Below are 20,924 nucleotides of genomic sequence, written 5' to 3'. Positions count from 1 at the left end.
GACTCTTGCAGGGACCCTCCTCTCCTCCCCATCCCCCTTTTTTCCCCATGCTGAGAAAGGATCTCACTATGTAGCTCTGGCTGTCCTTGAACTCACGATGTAGATGAGGTCTCATGCTCATAGAGATCCCCCTGAACTCAGGATTTCTTTCTGGAATTGAGGCTGGCCGGGAATTTAGTGCATTGCCAAGGTAGACTTGGGTTTGTGGGACTCCTTTTGCTTTAGTTTCTCCTCACAACTGTTGATCATGATGTCATGCAATCACATGTCTGACGTCGTGACTGTATCATTCAGCCCCCCTAAACCCAGTCCCTAAAGCTATGTGGTTGTAGAAGCTGGAGGTAAGAATATACTGATAACAGTGTAAGCTGGACAGCTGCCAGGGTGGGAAAGGACATTTCTATCAGCCTCTTAGGTTTGACCCAACCTGAAGCACGGTTACTTGTAAGTAAAGCCTTGTAAGTTGATTAGCATCTTCAGGAAGAGAAGCGGGTGTTGAGCATCTAGGGCTGGAAGTGAGGCACAGACATAGAACGTGGGCAGGAAGGTGAAAAGCCCAGCTGTGCATAGAAAATGGAAAGGAAACTGAAGGAAAGTGGACATTGTCGTCCCAGTGCATAGAGGAAGAACTGCTGGGGACCAGACACATGAACCTCATGATGAATTAAGTCACTCTCGCCCAAGCACAGTCATGTGTCAACAAAATGTTCTAAGAAATTTGTCCCTAGAAGATTTCAGCCTTGTACAGATATCACAGGGTATTTACACAAGCCTAGTTAGTTCTGTCACCAGGTCTTCTATGCTTAGACAACTGCCCTCCCAACAGCCACACACACATAGTCACACACACATACAGACATACAAACATACATAGACACATATACACAGAGAGAGAGAGAAACAAACAGACATAAACACAGACACAGATAGACACAAAGTCACACAGACATACACATACACAGACACACATATTGACCACACAGACATACACAGACACATACACACCCAGACACAGATACACAGAGAGACACACATACACATACAGACACACAGGCATACACACAGACATAGACAAGAGATATTGAGACAGGGTTCTATTATCAGGCTGTGGATGGCCTGGAACTAGTCATGTAGACCAGGCTAGCCTAGAACTCAGATCTGTCTGTCTGCCTCTGCCCTTCAGGTTCTGGGATTAAAAGTATGTCCAGCCAAACTGCTGAGCGTTTAGACCACAGGCGCTTGATGTAGCCAGATAGACAACCCAAGAAGTTAAAGTAGCAAAGGATGCCAGGCTGCAAAATTCAGGCAGCTCTAAGAGAAAAGGGCTCACTCAGCTTGTTTGAGGAATTTGGCAGTGTAGGATCAATCGGCCTAACATGGGTTGGCTCGGAAGGTGGTAAGTCTGCTTAGGTGTTGAATTGGTTGCATTTCAGGCAAGAACCATGTGGGTCTATGAAATAAACACGATAAAGTCCTATGTGTTTGGAAGGCTTCCAGAACACGCTTAAGCACAGCCTACACAGACTTTAAAGGGACCGTGGTTACTGGAGCGCTTGCTGTGTACAAGTCCCAAACAGTCTTCTAATCCTTCTTTGCCAAGGAAAGGATTTTTTAAGGAGCTAAAAAGCTAAAAGCTAACTTCTTAGCTTTGAATTATTTATTTCAAGTGTTGTGCAATAATCATTCGGTAGTGAGCTGGAGAAGCTGTTTTTAGTCTGGGCGCAGAGCATTCCCTGGGTGGTCCTCACTGAGCCTTAAATACTGTAGGCCCATAAATCAAGTTCTTGTTTTCTTTTTCGTTTACTCAGAGCTAACAAACTCTGAACTGGTTCACTGTAACAAAACTCATAGGAAGTCGACTGGTTAAGTCAGAACTCGAATTCGTTAATTCACAGTGCGTAATCCTAAAGACTTGAACTGTGTGCTGTCTTCCTTGAGGGTAAGCTCACTTGAGCGCGATGATTAAATTTGTACCGTTAGGTAAGTACGGCATCAGAGCAGAGGCGTTGAGTAGCCTATGAGATTTCAGCAGTTCTGACAGCTCGACCCATCCCTCGTCATTAAAGAGACAGCTTTCCCCTGTGAGCCGGCTAGGGAAATCTTGGGACTTGAAGTCAGAAGCCATATAGAGGCTTCCATCCTGACCTTGACCAACACAAACTGTGGGGAGCTGGGAGGTTCCTGTAGGCTCTGGGCTTTACTTAAGCTCTGTTTTGGAAGTGGAATCTATAACGTGCACTGTGACGGGTAGGTAACCCCAGAGCTTGAGAACAGTGCATTTGTTTGAGACTTTAGGATGTCATGTATACAATGCCCTTTTACAGAGCCAATTGCCAGAGCCTCTCACATACGGTTCAGTCCTCAGCGCTTCCCTATTTACTTACTTACCTATTTACCGCTTTGTGTTTTCTGTATCTGTAAAGTGGGTGGTAGGGGCAACTTAATTTCCTCATCATTCTGCTCAGAGGATTTCATGTTCAGATCACAGTCTGCCCACTTTTAAAGATTTTACTACGTTTTAACTTACTGTGTGGTTCTCTCTGCCATGTGACCTGGGGAATGAACTCGTCATCAGACTTAGCTGAGCCTTACTCCCCCACTTCCTTAGAGTGAACCATTCCAATCTCAAGCATTAATTCTCTCCATTTCACTGCAGCAATTGCTAAAAACATTTAGAAAGCATGGGTGTTTGTCTGTTTGTCCATTTGCTAGTTTGTTTTATTTTGTTTGTTGCGTAGAGCATGTGGCCTTAGCCTTGGAAGGTGCTGGAAGCTTTTTCTTTAGGAGTCTGTTGGACTTAGCCACAGGCTTCACAGTTATCCTTAGGACTCTAAGATATTTCATTAGCAAGCACCCCATGGACTTTGGGAGTAGTGCAGACTGAAATAGAAGTCAGCAGGTATTTTAATTTTTATATTGTTTAATATATTTTAAATGTTGATTTATGATACAGATATGGATGTTTACACTCAGAGCATAGTGTCTTTAGATAATAGCGACTCTGGATTACTTCCAAAGGCCCCATGGCTTGGAGGTCCAACATGAATGCTCTCTTGAAAGTTTTTGGTGTTGTATTTGAATTGCAAAGGGTCCAGTGGCTGGCTGCCATTATATCATTCCACCACCCCCAGTGGCCAGTTCAGAAAAGGTCACTTTCCTAAGCAGGCCTTGTGAGGGTGACTCGCCAGCCTTTGTCCTAGGGGACAGGGTGTGTGATTTTGGACATCCTCTAGTCTGTGGAGCTGAAGACAGCATTTTCTAGTCCTCCTTTCTCTGGGGTAGGGAAGGGACTGAGGACCGCTTCGAGCTGGCAACATCTGTCTTCTCACTGGCTGGTTATGTTTACATGGGGATTTACCACTCAAACCCACCGCCACAGACTGGGACACTTAGCCTGCCCTTAGTTCAGCAGAGAACCATAGTCACCAAGTGTATCTGAGGCCCTAGGACAGTTGAGGAAAGAGCCTGTGGGGTCTGAGCTCAAAGGCAATTTGGAAGGGAGTCTGAGAGGCCTGTCGTGAGTTCCCTAAAAGTTATAGTTATGTGAAAGGAAACACTTACCAAGGCAGCGCTTATTAAGATCTATGAAGCAGGCTGCATACCTACTGTATACACACATGCACTTAACGATCACATCTCCTTGTCTAGTACATCATGGAGTAAGCACTGTTTTCAAAACCCTTCTGCATATGGGTACCCGGGGCTCAGAAGTGACTTACCCAGGATGTGCAGCCAGCGAGCCTGGTCCAAGGTTTCCTAGGCACCAAAGCTGCCAGCATCCTCTTTACCTCTTCTCACCAGGCACACTGGACTGTAAGCAGGGGCATCATCTGACTCTGCCTTCCAGCAGTGGATGGAAGCCCCCAAGATCTCCAATCCTCCTGTGCACCCCTTCCTTCAGAACCAGTCCCTTCCACCACCACCACCACCACCCCTTCCTCTGTGTGCTTAAAAGACTGTGAGGGTAAATGAGACAGACCCATAAGCCAAAGGCATGGAGGAGGGACCTCCAGGAGGCCATCCTGCAGGAGTTCCTTTCCTTCTGTTTGACAGTCTCCCTATTGTAGCTCGAGGTCACATGGTACTCGGCTCATCATCTGCCTCTGCCTCCGGGTGCCGGGAGTACAGGCACGGTCATCATGCCAGGTTTCTCCCCACTGAGGTTTCTAGATCCCTATGTGAAACTCGGGGTAAGTCATGAAGATACGAAAATGGCTTTACTTTATCCCGGTCTTTCCTGGTAACCTATGTCCCAGTGTGGAAATCACAGTCAGGAAATTCCTTTATAATTAAGCCGTCTCCCCTGTTTCCATGGAAGTCCGTTTCCTTTGGTTCTTGTAGAAATGATGGGAGAAGTCCCCTGCTTAGCTAATCGTCTGTTTTCTTTAAACTGCACTTGAGTTCTGATTCTGGGTGTTTCTAGCGTTGTTCACCACTCCCCACTCTTCCACCTCTCCTTATGCTTGATCATGGGTGAGGTCCAGGCTGTTTGCTCCGGGTCCAGCCGGTTGCAATGACACTAGAAAACCCATGACATTAATGATAGAGAAAAGAATGAGATGGAATAATAGGAAAGTGGCTGACCTGACCCTTTCTCATAACAGACCACATCTGTTTCCTGCTGGGTCAGGGGTGGCGCCAGCCAAAATTCCAAGGGAAAAGATCTCACTAATCTCCTTTGTTCCGAGACCATCCCGGTGAGATGCTGTAACCACCTTACGTACAGTGCCCTTGTGCAGCGCTAGCCAGAAATGAACCTGGCTATCGGAGGCTGAGGCAAGAGAGAGAAAGGATGGTTGGCTGCTGGCGCTGTGAGATTTCTTTTTGGTGTATGAGAACGCTCTGGACTTAGTAATGATTGTACGACCTGTGACTGTACCAAGATCTGCTGAGTATGATATTTAAGTCATGTTCCCATCCTTTTTATGTCTCAAGTATTGACTCAGAATCTCCTATTCTATCCCAGGTTGATACCTCTGATATCTCTCTCTCTCTCTCACTTTAGTTGCAAAGAGGGGGGCTATGACCTTTGTCATTCTGAGAGACTGGAGAAGGATTGAGCTGTCAAAGTACTTGGTGTTCTTGTGTTGGACCTGGATTTGATTCCCAGCACCCCCATGATGGAGCACAGCCATCCATAACTTTAGTTCCAGGGGATCTGATGCCCTCTTCTGACCTCTGGGCACCAGGCACAGGTGTGGTGCATGTGTACAAACCTATATAAACACTTGGACACAAAAACTAATTTTTTTTTAAGACCAAAAGATCAAATTTACCAAAGAAGAAGAGGCTTGAGGGATCGAGTCAGCTTTTCATCTCTTCCCTCAGGCCTCCTGAGAAGCCTTCGGTGAGACAGAAACTTTGGTTTGGCTCACCTTGTTCTGCCCACTGCCTTGTGATTCCCATCAAGTGGGAGCTGTTCTGTCAGATTTGGAACCTGTGACTTCCGGGGTGTCGAGTTATTCATACCTTAGATGAGCTCCGTCCACTCCCAGAGGTCACACCTGCTCCCCGCACCCCTGCTAACCTCCACTGCCATTACAGCTCTGTGCTGCCAAGCCAGAAGCCTGTTTGTTTCACTCATTTTGAGACAGGGGCTTGCTGTGTAGCCCACACTGGCCTCAAACCTGCATTCCTGCTGCCTCGTTAACAGATGTGTACCACCACACCGGGCTCCAGCCATTCTACTTTAAAAAGGAATCGCTGCCTTCCAGACTCCTGACAGGGCCAGAAATGAGTGGTTTTGGCTACCAAACAGGAAAGTCAAAGCCCTTTCCGTTTCTTTGAGCTGGCTGGAAGGGTTGGGCCCATAACCAGTGCTGTACTGTAAGGGATAGGAGAAAAGTTTTGTGTGGCTGGAAAGAAAACAAAACCGAAAAACCCCTCGTGAAGGCCTGCACACCAGCCTCGGCTGACACACAACATGGGAGAGAGCTGCTTTGTTGCCAGGCAGTAATGACAGCAAACAAATGTGTCTGACAGTCTGTTCCGCATCTCCTGTCTGAACTCTGTTTGCTTCATTTCAGTTGCTTCCTTAGCTCCCTTTCGGCTTCCCCACCTCAGCACCACCCCCACCCACGGGAACACCAGGCTGTGCCAGGTTGTGCTGGGCTAGGCTGGGCCCCACAGGATACAGTGGCCCAGCCGGGCTATTCTTGTCTGTGTCTATTTGCAAGAAGCCTGTTGTTCTCAGTGTCTGTTTTCCTCATCATAGATGTTCAGTTGGCAGGGTCCCCAGGGTAGTGGAAGCCATGGTAGAAGAGCGTCCAGACGTATGCCTCAAAAAAATAAAAAAAATAAATAAATAAAATAAAACATCTGGCTATGGCTGCCAGGCTGAGGAACCGGGGTAGCAGATGCTGCTTCTACAGCCTTACCTGAGGAAGTGTTCCCACCAGGACAGCCATGCCTGCGACCAGAACCCTTGGCAGGACCCGGACTTCTGCCAGCACACTCTCACCAGACATGCGTGGCAGAACGGTCCTGGCATACCTGTGAGCCACCTGTGAACCTGAGAAGGTTGTTTTCATTGCCCACCCATCCTCCCCTCCGCTCCTGCTCTCTAGGAATTTTAGTCTGTGTCAGACTGGCGCTGGTTACTCCTAGGCAATGCCCTGAAGCATATGGGCATCCCCAGTGCAAGTGACCTTGCAGCAAAGCACCAAGCATCCGTTTAAGGTGCGTGTACGTGGATTCTGTGAATGCACCGCTGGAGGGAATGTGAACGTAAGAATTTTATACGGGGCTGGAGAGACGGTTCACTGGTTAAGAGCACCAGCTGCTCCTCCGAGGTCCTGAGTTCAATTCCCAGCAACCACATGGCGGCTCACATTCTAATGCCTCTTATGGTGTGCAGACATACAGGCAGACAAAATATCTGTATACATAAGTAAACTTTTAAATTATATTGCTTTATTTTATATCACGTTTCATGTTATTGGCAATTTTACCTTTTGGCCATTTTATACATTTACATGTTGACTAGTTGGTTCTGCCCCCCCCCCCCCCGCCCCCATTACCCTTTCTTATCTTTTTGTTGTTGTTTGAGATAGGGCCTTGCTTTGTAGCTCTGGCTGCCCTCAGACCCCCAACCCCATCCCCCAAGAGATCCGCTTTCAGGATTAAAGCATGTACCATGACTGGCTTCTCTGATCATTCTGTTTTTGGTTTTTTGAGACAGGGTTTCACTGTGTAGCTCTGAGGGCTGTCCTGGAACACATTCTATAGACCAGGCTAGCTTTGAACTCAGAAATCTGCCTGCCTCTGCCTGCCACATGCTGGAATTAAAGGTGTGTGACACCACACCAAGCTCTGGTCATTCTTAAAACACAAAAACTCAGGAAGAGGTAGAATGGTATTACATGCTGTAATCCCAGCACCTGAGAGCTGGAGACAGGAGGAGGACAGCTGCTGTGTAGGGAGTCTGTGGAAGCCTGAGTTTTATGTACATGAAACCCTGGCACAAAATAAAGAAAAGGAATAAACTGGTTTTTAATACAGCATGGATAATTTCCAAAAGAACTGTGCTACAGGCTGGAGATAATGGCTCCTTGGTAAGAACATTTGCTGCTCTTACAGAGGACCTGGGTTCAGTTCCCAGCACCCACATCAAATGACTCACAACCATCTATAACTCTGAGTAAAAAACCTAGCAAAACTACACGTTTGGCAGACAGAAAGCAGCAGGGTTTGCCTGTGGAGCCATAGTGGAGAAAGTGACGCAGAGCAGAGGGAACGGTAGACTCAGAGGCCCAAGGAAATCCTGGGGTAGGTGAATGGTCAGTACTCTGCCCTTCGCTTTTGCCTCACTGCGTTACCTCACTAGCCTGGGAACACTCTAATGTAGACTAGTTTGTCCTCAACTAAGAGCTGGGCCAGGTGCAGTGTGGCCCATGTCTTGAGCCTACCCAAATGCACCAGTGATCTGCCTCAAAAACAGAGCTGGTTTTCTGAAATGTTCTATAAGCCACTGCCACCAGGCCTGGTGATTATCCTTACTTACTCTTGGTTGTGGCGATGGCTTCCTAGGCATACAGACATCAGAACTCATGTAATAATGTACCCCAGTAGTGTTTAAAGAAAAGCATTAGAAAAAAATGGAATACGTTTATATGGTGACTGAGCTGGCTGTAATGGCTCACACCCATAATGGATTATGGAGGCTGGAGCAGGAGGATTACTGGGAGTTCAAGGCCAGTCTGGGCCACCTAGTGAGACTCTTCAAAATAAAATAAGCAATTATTATGTGCCAGAGTCACATGTTGCGGGGTTTGGGGAGAGCCTGAAGCCTCGAGCCATACCTCTGAGACTCACCATAGAGAAAGAATTTGATTAAAAAATTTAAATCCAGATGCAAAGAAAAAGGAAAGCACCTGGCGCATCAGGAACGCAGGTGTTGCTTTGTGTCTTTCTGGGAAGGTCAGAGAACAGGGTGGGCAAAGCTGCCGGGTAAACCTGGACTAGAGCCTAGGGCACAGTGTTGGAGGAGAAGAGAGGGAGTCACTAAGTGGGCAGCTTTCGTTCCCTCGGGCAGTTTGTGCAGTCTAGACTTTGTGTTCAGTTTTAGAGGTCATGGTTCCTAGAGCAGCTTCATCGTGCCTGGGAGGGAGGTCTTATGCCCCCTGGGCTGTCTCACAAGCGAGGTTCAGGTCTGGACAGCAGCTGCTGAATCTCTGTTGCTCCTCGAGCTGCACCTGGGCAGGAAGGCATCCAGCAATCCAGCTGTTTGTCAGCAGTTTCTCCACAGGAAGTCGGCCTTTCTCTGGCCACCTGACCCTGAAGACCTGCACTCCTGACAGAATAGCCGTCTTAGGCACAGATCTGAGTCCCCCATCTGGTGCTTCCTAGTCATCTGTCAGCTAGACGCCCCAGATTTCTTCAGAGTTCCTTGTTTCCTTGTCTGTTTTTATACTCTTTCCCCCACCCCACCCCCCCAGAGCTGACTAGGAAGTTAAATTGGGATACAGTTGTCATACCACGTTAAAAATGCCAGCAGCAATTCAGAAGGAACATGGAGGGCTCAGTGAGACCAGAGGAGGGAAACCCCAGCAAGGCCTGGGCTAATGGAGGTAGATGCCAGATTGCATGGCTCCTTTCTGTCCTGTCCTGTCACCTCTGCCACTGACAAGCCAGAAAGAAGGCAGGCCAAGCTAGAGGTTGAAATGAGAATTCTGCTCAGTGGGCATCACTGAGACCACTTACACAGCAGACGAGAAGCCCTAGAGTCCCCACGTAGCACTGGAACTGCTGTGGCGGGTAGAACTGACCAGGAGCAAGGCAAGACTGCAGGTTTTCATGCTGGGGTCTGAGTAAGAAGAGGGCAAACCAGAGTGTCTGTACCGGTTTTCCATGCCCATCCACTGTGTGAAGCTGCGGCCAGCACTGAGCTGGTCAGATCAAACCAGGAAAGGTAGTGCTGATTAATTCTCCCAGTGAGTTGTCAGGCAATGTCAAGAACGGAGGGGTATTTAATTACCTGGAGTTGCATTGTTAAATAAAGATCAACTTTCTCAGCATGTCCCAGGTCGGCCACAGCTTCCCAAGTGCACCACCACACCAGCCTGGCTACTCTCTTATATCTGTACCCCTGTCCCTCAAGTCACCTGAGCTGGTAAAAAAAAATAGCCCATATGTGTGGACTGCCTTAATCTCTGAACTGTTTATTCTGTCTTCACCTTCTCATGCCTCATGCCATCTGCCAGCTAGACTCCTTGCTGGCCACATGCTCCCTTCTGCATGGAAGGTCGGGTTTGGAATCAGCTTCCCAAATAAGTAACATGGATGTCTAACTATTGATTTGTCTTCTTGTATTTCAGTCCTTCCAGGGAAGTCAAGGGCGAGCCTACCTCTTCAACTCAGTGTGAGTGTCTCTGACTGGGGTATCTGTCTTGAGGGGCGGGGAAGGCACTTCTGATTCAGTAATGACCTCTGCCTTAGTAATATTAATAATAATAACATCCTTAGGGGCATTCCCATTAACAGCTGGTAGTCAGTTACCTTAGGGGGATTTTGTTGGCAGCATCTCCAGCTAAAAATAATGTGCTCGATACAGTGTTTCCGGCACTGGATCTTTCCCCAGGGAAGACTTAGAGGGGCCTCTGCTAGAGCTTCAGCATGAGGGTCAGCCAGACCTGAGATTTGTGATGGGCGAGTGTGTGTGTGTGTGTGTGTGTGTGTGTGTGTGTGTGTGTGTGTGTGTGTGATTGTGTGTGTGTGATTGTATATGTATGTGTTTGTGTTTGTGTGTGTGTTATTGTGTGTGTGTGATTGTATGTGTATGTGTTTGTGTGTGTTAGTGTGTTATTGTATGTGTGTGTTAGTGTGTGTTATTGCGTGTGTGTTATTTATTGTATGTGTTAGTGTGTGTTATTGAGTGTTAGTGTGTGTGTTAATGTGTTATTGTATGTGTTATTGAGTGTTTGTGTTATTGTGTGTGTGATTGTATGTGTTAGTGTGTGTGTTATTGTATGTGTGTTTGTGTGTATGTGTTAGTGTGTGTGTTAGTTATTGTGTGTGTTTGTGTGTGTTATTATGTGTGTGTTAGTGTGTATGTGTGTTTGTGTTATTGAGTGTTTGTGTTATTTTGTATGTGTGTGTGTGTGTGTGTGTGTGTGTGTGTGTGTGTGTGTGTGTGTGTGTGTTAGGGGGAAGGCTTGAGAAGAGCCTCATCCCTTCACAGAGGATGTTGACCCTGCCTGTTGTTGCCATGGACATGAGATTCACAGCCTCTGACTGGGAGAGGAAGACAGAGCTCACAGGCCGTGATAAACCGTGAAAGGAAATCTAGCACATTTCCTTGCAACAGGCATTCTGTAAAGCATGGGTGATACTCCAGGCTTAGTCGCCCTTATGATAAGGACGGAAACACATGGTCTTGCTCACTGTCTCAGGTATCCTTTAGTCCTCTGTACCCCCGTGGACGTCTCAAGGCTGTGACCCTCCCTTTCAGTCACGAGATTAGGGAAGAAGGGATGGCTGAGGTGGTGCTGCCAAGCCTGACAGACAACAGGGTTAGAGCTCTAGAAATCTAAGCTTACTCTAGGGGGAGAGAACCCATCCCCAAAGTTGTCCTTGTTTCCACACATGCACCACAGCATGCATGTGTCCACCCCTCAACAAGGAAGTGTAATGTGAATTTTCTTTTCTTTAGTTACAAGATTAAAAGTCTGTGTCAGAAAATGTAAATCCTAAGCAAACTGTCACCCAGTGCTATTTTGGTCAGCCCACAGAAGTCGGTCTTGCAGATCTAGGATTTATTCCCACAGTTCCATGTGGTTACCTTTGAGGAGATGGATGTTTTTCATTTCAGTTTTAGACCAGCTTCTTCTTTCTCCCTGTTGGCTTCCCTGGGAGTAGCCTTGTCCAGTCGGTTTTTGCCAGCAGCTCAGCTTGAATGACTAATGGTTGTTTATCCTTCTGACTAACCACCCGCTCGCTCACTCGCTCTCTCTCTCTCTCTGTTTGGCATAGAGTTAATGTGGGCTGTGGGCCTGCAGAAGAGCGGGTGTTGCTAACAGGACTACATGCCGTGGCAGACATTTACTGTGAAAACTGCAAAACCACTTTGGGCTGGAAATATGTAAGTACAGAAAGGGCCAGGGAGGGAGGGGGCTCTGCGGGAGGGAGGGGGCCATGAGGGATAGATACCAAAAGGCTTCCTGTTAAGGGATGCTTTCTTCCAAGGCTGCCCTGGGCCCTGGGAGTTCGTGCCTTTGACTGAGATAGGTAACTGAGTCCTCCTGTTCATTCCTTCACCTGCCCTAGAACAGTTCTGTGGGAGTTCATGTGCGTATTTATTTATTAACAGGACCTTAAAGCATTTCCTGAACGCTTACTGTGTAACAACGCACTGGGGAAATGGCTCAGCCGGCAAAATGCTTGTCCATAAACATGAGAACTTGAGTTCCGACCCCCAGCACCCTTGGTAAAAGCTGGGTGCAGCCATACATGTGTGTAATCCCAGAGCTGGGTAGGCATAAACCAGGAGAATCCTGGGGGCATCCAGTCTAGCCGGTCAGTGAGCTCCTGAGTCAGTGAGAGACATTCTCCAAAAAGTCACTGAGAAAGACACTTGACATTAACCCTCTAGCTAACACACGTCCATTTTTTCTTTCTCTCACACATAAACACACACATGGACCCCAAACCAGTATATATGTATACACAAAAATAAACAGCTATCCAAACGTGGTCCTACACACTTATAATCCATCCACTTCAGAGGTTAAAGCAGGTAGGTGACAGGCCCAGACGGATCACATGAAACCCTGTTTCAGGAAATAGCCAGTCAGCCAGCCATCTAACAAGATACAGAACTGAGTGGGTATCCTTTGAGTCACTGCAAAAGTATGGTCAATGCTTCCACAGCTACCAGCTAGTTTAAATGCCGTCTAAGCAGCAGAATGAGGTTCCCACGGGGCCCTGTCTCTTAACTGACCTTTTTTGCTCACACTCAGCCTTTTCTGGGCTAATCAATACAGCGCCACCCGGCCATGGCGGTGCAAGCCTGTGGTTTTAACATTTGGGAGTAGGTGGGAGGAGGAGCTTGACCTTGCTGTGGAACTAATAAAATCTCTAAAAATAATAAATAAAAGTTTATTCAGGGAAATAAATGGGGCTGTGAGGTGGCAGTGGTGTTAGGTCTCACTAAGGGCCAGATTGGCCTGAAAATTGGGTCCTTTCTCTTCAGTCCCCCACAAGCAGTCATTGCGAATACGTACCACCATGTACGTGATTGCAGTTCTGTTGATCCCAGGGCTGCTTCATCCAGTGAGATGCTGGATGAGAGGAGGAGATAACCCTGAGTTGGTTTTTCATTTGTTGCTTGAGGTTCAGGTTGGGTGATCTGACAATTTTATAAAAAAGCCGTTGCCTAGAAACTTAATGCGAGCGAGTGCTGTAGAGAGCACTTGCCTAGCAGCCCTGAGTTTGATCCCCAGCCTCAGGAGAGGGGAAAAGATGGCATCCACTGCCTATCACAATGGTGGGGAGGACGGTAGGGAGCATCTGATGCCTGTATTGATCACCTTGGTATACCCGATTCTGTTCTCCTCAATATTGGTATTTTAACAAACCTATGGAACAGCCCTCACAGAGCAGTGGCTCTCAACCTTCCTAATGCTGTGACCCACATGTTGTGATGACCCTCCAAGCATAAAATCATTTTTTTAAGTATTTTATTTATTTATTATATATAAGTACACTGTAGCTATCTTCAGACACACCAGAAGAGGGCATCAGATCTCATTACAGATGGTTGTGAGCCACCATGTGGTTGCTGGGATTTGAACTCAGGACCTCCGGAAGAGCAGTCGGTGTTCTTAACCACTGAGCCATCCCTCCAGCCCCGCATAAAATCATTTTTGTTGCTACCGTATGACTGTTGATTTTGCTGCTGTTCTGAATGATGACGTGAATATTTTTGGAGGTTTGCCCGAGGGCTTGTGACCTATAGGTTGAGAACCTCTGCTATAGACACTGACTGAGTAACTAATCAGTTGGTTACGTGAGCAGTTTCAGAGACTGACCAGATTACTGACTCTTCTTGCTGGAGTCCAGTGCCACCGTCATGGGTGCCGGTGGGCAGGTGGATTTGTTTTTCCTTAATTCTATTTACTAGGAAAGCCCTGTATCACAGGGTGGCTGGGGACTCACTGTGTAGCCCAGGCTGTATCCTTTCCGGAATGCCCCTTGGTAGCTAAGTAAAACTCACCCTGGTATTCTTACTCTCCAGACACACAACACACACACACACACACACACACACACACACACACACACACACACACACACACACAGAGTCATACACGGTGCCAGGGAACAATGAAGTATCAGGGAAATTCTGCTGAATCCACAGTTGTGTGTATGGAGTGTTCGCACATTCTCTGGGCTCTTCCTCCTCACTTTGTAGATTGATTCTTCACTCAACAAGACACTTAAATTCCGGGTTCTGAAATAGAAGTTGTAGTTCTCTAGTAATGCCCCACTAGGCTGTGGAAGCGCCTGCCTCTGATCCTAGCACTTGGGAGGCAGAAACAGACCAACCTCTGAGTTCCAGAACAGCCAGGGATACACAGAGAGACCCTGTCTTGAAAAACAAAAACAAAAAACAAACAAACAAAAAACCTGTAGTTCATATCAATGTTTTGTCAGAACTTACTTAACAGCTGGTTTCTTGCTGACCTCAGAGGCTCAGCCAGAAGAGCCTCTTGTCTACTGCTTGTGCCTCAGTCATTACCCGAGTGACTCCAGGGACCAGTGTTCTGGGATAATGCACAAATGCCTGTGTGCCTTGTCACTGCATGTGAGATAGTCACATGGGCAGGATAGCTTTCTGTGGGCCTCGCTGAGAGGCTCCACAGGGGTGGAAGCAACCTGGCGGGTAGGTGGGGAGGGTGGGTGGGAGGAGGTTCTGCAGCTCAGGGGTTCAAGCAATGTCTATCACCCTGGAGAACAGCACTGAAAGAAAAACACTTGATTCTCGCCTGACACAGAAACAGTGAGAGCAGAAAATAAGGCCTGGTTGACCTCAGCACTGGTTTCTCTTGCTATCCTACTTAGCATGACAAGTACATCTTAAGATGATAACCAGGCTTCCCCGTGCTCTAAGAAACTAATGGAAATAACATGGAAACATGAAATGTCTGTGAGGAAGACTTCTAGTAGGCTTCAGAAATCCCAGTTCCCTAAAGAAAGAGCTCACCTCGTGTGTGTGCGTGCGCGTGCGTGCGTGCGTGCGCGCGTGCGTGCGTGCGTGTGTGTGTGTTTGTAAACGGTCATCAGCTTAAGACAGGGATCACTATGTAGCCTGGGCCGGCCTAGAGCTCACACAGACCTACCTGCCTGCCTTTGCCTCCCGAGTGCTGGGATCAAAGGTGTGCGCCACCTGGCCAGGACTTTTTTTTTTTTTTTTTTTTTGGTTCTTTTTTTTTTCCGGAGCTGGGGACCGAACCCAGGGCCTTGCGCTTCCTAGGTAAGCGCTCTACCACTGAGCTAAATCCCCAGCCCCCCCCCCCCTTTTTTTTAAAGAAACCAAGGAACTTCACATGAAACCAAGGTTGCCCTCAACTCCAGTGCTCCCAAACTGTCTTCCAGATTCAGCAACTGCCTTTCATCTGTTTACTGAGGGCCTCTTATCTGGCTTTAGTCTTCTAGGAATACAGCAGTGTGCAAAGCAAGACATTTCTGCTTAAAGTTCTTACTGGCAACGGAAAGTTGCATACTTGTGGGTATTGGAGAGGAAGGAGCACTGAGAATGGAGATAAGGAAGGTGTTGGGAAGAGAGGCCACGGTGCTGCAGGTGAAATTGGCATCTCAGGTTGAGAAGTGGGGAGGTGACATCTGAGCAAAGGTGTTTAAAAGAGGAATGATCCAGAATAAATTTGTGATGATACTGAGGATATACAGATGTCCCCTCAGTCGTGCTGCTAAGAACAGGAACTCGGGCTGTCTGTGTGCTGGAGTGTTTGGTGCACCTGAGTGTTTGTGAGTTGATCTCGGCCATCCAGGCGCCTGCCATCAGTCCCATCACTGCTTCTGTGTCTCTGCGGTCATCTTTGCCTTCGGTCACTTGGTGTCTCTGTTTTATAGGAACACGCTTTTGAAAGCAGTCAGAAGTATAAAGAAGGCAAATACATCATTGAACTCGCACACATGATCAAGGACAATGGCTGGGACTGACCTGATAGCATCCATCCGGTCCAGCATCCAGCGAATGCCACCCAATTGAACATTCTACCCAAGCGTGAGAGAGTGACTGAACGCACTCAGTTCCATCTACGTAGGGGCCTTGCCATCAGGGGGCATCCTCCCACCCTGACGCCATCATTTTTGGTGACTGGCCTCTAAATCACTGTCTCTCTGTCTCTTTGCTTTGTATCTGTTTGTGAGTTGATCTCGGCTTCTCTGTTCTAGTGTTGGCTGAAAACAGTTATGAGCGGAACGGACCCTTGGCTGCACGGTGGCAGCCTGCCTTGAGAAGGGGGTCCCCCCGCCCACGAGAGAGCTGCCTAATGGCCTGTCAGAACAGTGGCATGAGGACCAGAAAAGGGGAACCTGAGAGTCCTGGGATTGGGGAAGGGGCAGGAGGGTGGAACAAAACTGTACTGCTCTTGGAGACCTGGCAACTTAGGCTTGAAATAATTGACTCCTTCAAAAAGGACAAAGAGGGAAAAAAATACCTCATGGCTTTTGTTCTCTCTGTTGACAAACTCCTGCCCTAGCATCAGATGTGCCAGGACAGCGGGTTAGCACAAGAAGCAGCCCTGATTCTAGCTCAGGGCAAGACCCTGGCATTCTGGGCCTGGACTGAAGAAGGCCCTGCTAAAGTAAATGGGGGTTGAGAGTAAAACCCAATGGGTCTTAGTGACTCTGCCCTCCCCCTCCTGGGCGATCACCTTTTCTGGGCCTTCTTGGCTGTTGTAGGTTTCAGGAAAAGATTCGAGATGCAAATGCCCTATTTAGCTTGAAACACAGTAAAAATCGGTAATGGAGGAGAACCAGGAACAGGACCGGGAGGGGTTGTAGTAGCGTGGGAGCTCCTTGAGAGCAAGCAGGAAATGTAAAAGCTGAGAACCTGTCAGCAGTTCTACGAGAGCAATGTAGCAGGGGCAAGGAGGAAGAGTTCAGATTTGAGCCAGGCTTGGCACGTCTTTCAGATGTTCAGTAGCTTCCGTGGGACCAGCAATTCTTTGTGCTTAGTGTTTCTGGGTTTGGGTTTCTTTACCCCCTCCAGTTCCATCACCATAACCCGGGAAACAGATCCACGACTCCATCCCTCAAGCCTCTAGTCTTAGACCTGAGTGTCCTAGGAAGAGAGACAGCTTTTGACAGAATGTTCCAGCAGTGGGGAGGGATTATGGATTCAATATTAGTCCTTTACCACCCCACGCAAGCTTCCTTGAATTTAGGGATGGGGAGAGAGAAATCCCTGAGTCTCTTGAAGTGAAAAAGAACTGTATTCAACACTGTGAAGGCAGTTTACAGCAATCCAGCTATTATGTGGATCATGACTGAAACTTGTTGGAATCTATTTCGTTTATTATTAGGCAGAAAATAATGTTAAAATACGGGCTTATTAGGTACTTCTTAGCATCTGGTTCTCTAACTAGGCTGGTCCTACAGGAAAAACTCACCTCTGGGAAAAAGCCCAAGAAAAGAGGGAGCTCACTGAGGTAAGAACCTGTATTATAGCATTGGTTAAGGTTAAGCCAACCCACCGGTCCCAATCTTCAGCAGAACCAAATTCCCAACAAGGAGAGAGCTGTGGTGGACATGGCTTTGTCCCTCGTGTCCTGCTCTGGAAATTGACAAATTGAGACTTGTCAGGGCAATAGAAAGCGAGCCAGCTCAGTAGACTGCCTGACTTCTGGGACACAAAAGGAGTCCTAGAAACCGAATTTTGTTCCTCCAGTCTACTTGTCCTGGGCCCTGGAAGACTAGCTTAGCCTCACCCCACCCACCCACTGGACTGAAAGGCCCACTGAGGCGCACAAGGATCTCAGGTTTTGGTTCCAGGAAAAACCACCTGTGGCCCTCAGGCTCAGGTCGCCAGTGACAGTTTTCCCACTTTCACATTCCTGAGCTGGTGTGCCAGCTCCAAGAGTCATCCACTGTCCCTCTTTATCCTGTCCGAGGATGTGGCCTTCATGTAGATTGATTAGACCCTTTGCTCAGGGAATACCTAGCTGTATACTACAAGTCCCCCCCCCCTTTTTTTTTTCCTTTAAATGAGGGGTGGGGGTTAAACCTAGGTAGTTTGTTTAAAACGAAAGTTGGTGACATGTAGAAACTGGATCAGTGGTGCCCTGGAATCCTCATGGGGCCGAGAAAGGAGACCAGCGTGCCACTGTTTGTCCTAGGCGCAGGGTCCTTGAACCACAAGTTTGGGGGCGGGACCAAAACTCATCAGGCTTCCCTTTGTAACGGTGAAACCAAAAGTGCTTCTTAGACCATTCTTAGCTCCACTCACGGCTTGTCTACCTAACACTTAGCAGTATTAGCGAGTCTGTAGCCAGGCGGCAGAGACTCACGCACCCTAGGCCTCCAGTCAGTCCCTTTATTTTTTTTTTTTCTCCTCACCAAATGATTGACTCAGCATAACCAAAGACCTCATCCCTTCACTCCACATAGGTTCAGGGAATGGGAAGTTGATCAGGTGAACTTGGGCAGGGGCAGGCCAAGGACAGAGGAGAGGAGAAAGGGAGGGAAGACCTGAAGGTTTGTCCCTCAGCTGCCAGCTACCTTCATTTTGAATTGAAGTCTAGCTGACCAGCGCTCATTCCGTCTGCCCTGCGTCTGCCCTGCGCCACTGTGGGTGATGGGGCTGTGGCCACCCTGGAATACATCCACCCCACCCCCACCTCCATATCTCCCCAGGCTGCTGCTGAGTAAATCCACATGAGTCAAGTATAACCAAGCTTGATCCTCACAGCTCTCGGCTGCACCTGGCTGAGGACCGCCCCAGCTCCTGTGACAGATTGTGTAGATAAAGTCAAAATCTTAGCTGGTGTATAAAAGAGGTATCCCCTTTATGAGATTCCCAAGTATATATATATATATATATCTATACAGTTGCTTGTGAAATATACTTTTGTAAATAATATTTAATTTTTTAAATAATATATTTGGTGCTGTATTCTCAGACCCCCTGAGAGCACTTTTATTTTCAATTCTATAGCTTCCTCTGTGTTCCTTATATTTTAAGGGAAAGGATAATCATCAAGATACTTTTTTCTTTAAGGACCTGTCACTATAAAACGGATTGAGGCTTTAAAACATTTTTTGCAGTTTTCTGTTTGCATTTTTACCCAGCAGAACAGACTAGTAAATTACCAGGTTGTGAACTGATACTTTCTTGCCCAGTATTGGCTAGAAAAGAAACAAGCTTAGTAGTAACAACTTAGGAGTAATTACTGTAGTTGGGAGAACTTCCAAGAAATTGGAATAGAGTGAGTGAGTGTGTGTGTGTGTGTGTGTGTGTGTGTGTGTGTGTGTGTGTGTGTGTGTGTGTGTGTGTGTTTTCTATTTTCTTTCCTACTGAGGACACTATGAACTACAGTTTACACCTTGGGCACAGAGTTTTCCGTCTCTGGTTTTCATATGTGAGTGGACCAACAGCCTGAAGCAAGATTTTCTTTCCCTGAGTGGAGCTGTGGCGAGTTCCTCTTCCTCCCTGTGTTCAGCTTCTACAGCCAGTGAAGCAAATCTGTGAAGAGAAGCCAGAGTTTGTGCTTCCGAGATGGGAGCGGATCAGCCTCACATCCCTGGGCTCTGGTTGTTCTAGAAGCCATGTCATATTAGATGTTAACTAGTTCAGGTTAAAAGGACATTAATAACAAAATAGTTTTGTTTTGGTTTGGTTTTTTTTAAGGTCAGATTGCTTGGGATTCAGGCAGAGGCTGGCAAATCAAATCTTGAACACAACTTTTGTATTTAAAAAAATCTGCCTCAATGGAAATGCTAGTTCTATGACTGGGAAAGATTGCTTTTAAAATGATTAATAAAATTACTTACTATACAGTCATGAAATGTACCAGAAAGGCATTGTCCTCCTGGGTTAGAGCTGCCCAGCATCTTACGGTGGTTTGGTGAGAACAGGAGTCAGTTTCCCTTTCCCAGCCTGCAGAGACTGTGCACCATGGATATGTCTGTCTGTCTGTCTGTCTGTCTGTCTGTTTACAAACTGTATTTGTTGGGTTTGGGATTGCTTTTGTTTTTCTTTTCTTTTTTTTCCTTTCTTGGGTGGGAATTCTTTTCCCAGGTCACTTTGCTTCAATAACGAAGGCGATTGTTTTTGAATAATTTGTCTTCACCTCCTTCCGGTATTTGTACATAATAATGATTCAGTATTAGTAAGAAGTGCGTTATTTCTGTTATTGCTGATCTGTGTTGGTGCTCATTTGAGAAAATAAAGTTTTGAAATACTAACTCTTGGGAGAACATCTGTTTTCTTTGATACCGTTTGTGTGTGTGTGTGTGTGTGTGTGTGTGTGTGTGTGTGTCTTGACATTTAACATTTATATTATTGGGAAGCCTGCAGGAGGCCATCTGTCTAACCCTGAGCATGAACCTGTTAGATGATGCCTTAAAGGATATTTCCCCTAAGGACAGCAAGCCAGTTAATGAATGACTCTTAGGTCTCCTGTTCGTCTGCACGTTTTCTCATGGCCTTAGCTATCAGAAGTGCAAAATGACCTTTACCCACTTATCTCTGCCATGACCCGTCTAGAAGCTTCTCTGATGACATCATTGTCTTTGAATATAAGATTGCATTAGGAAGGGGACATGCTGACAGTGGGCGATAAATACATGTTATAATACATGAATAAAAGTCAAATCTTGTTCAAGTATTAAGTTGAGATTACAAGCACTAACAAATCTGTTACTGAAGTAACCCAGCTGTTCATATTTTACAAGCATGAAGTCTTGAACATGTATGTAGTTATTTGAAACTACAGTAATGTGGGGTTGGGGATTTAGCTCAATGGTAGAGCGCTTGCCTAGTAAGCGCAAGGCCCTGGGTTCGGTCCCCAGCTCCGGGAAAAAAAAAAAAAAAAAAAGAAGAAAAAAGAAACTACAGTAATGTGCACTTACATGTACTGGTGCCTTTTTAAGAATAAACATACTAGAATCCATGCCCTTAGTGCAGGCTAGGAACACAGGAATATCTGCTCACACATATCCATACACATGCACATCTGCACACACAGTCCCCCCCACCCCCACTCACTTCCCACCCATCGTTGGGGTCCAGCTGCCATTGTCTTTTTCTTGTCATTGAGCACACTATCTCCTAACTGTGACCTGTTTTGCTTCAGTAGACTTTTGGTTATCATCTCTTGTTTGCCTTTTGTGGACAGAGATGAGGAAAAATATGTGCAGCAGACAGCCAGTCCCGGGCTGCACCCTTGTTTTAATCTCTTGCT

General features: G+C 46.9%; 1 protein-coding gene across 1 annotated transcript in view; it reads left to right on the top strand.

The window, feature by feature from the left end:
* The window catches only part of Ypel2 (yippee-like 2), a 57,568-nt gene extending 37,642 nt beyond the window's left edge, over positions 1–19,926 (top strand). Inside the window, 3 exon segments of the mRNA NM_001108286.2 lie at positions 9,816–9,859; positions 11,470–11,578; positions 15,589–19,926. Coding sequence (NP_001101756.2) covers positions 9,816–9,859; positions 11,470–11,578; positions 15,589–15,678 — 243 coding nt within the window. The 3' untranslated portion in view covers positions 15,679–19,926.
* Positions 19,927–20,924: the final 998 nt, after the last annotated feature.

This window comes from Rattus norvegicus, chromosome 10 (assembly GCF_021556685.1).
Source record: "Rattus norvegicus strain SHRSP/BbbUtx chromosome 10, alternate assembly SHRSP_T2T, whole genome shotgun sequence".
In the NCBI taxonomy this organism is placed as follows: Eukaryota; Metazoa; Chordata; class Mammalia; order Rodentia; family Muridae; genus Rattus; species Rattus norvegicus.
Note: the sequence above shows the minus strand (reverse complement) of the source record. Positions and strands in the feature narration are given on the sequence as shown.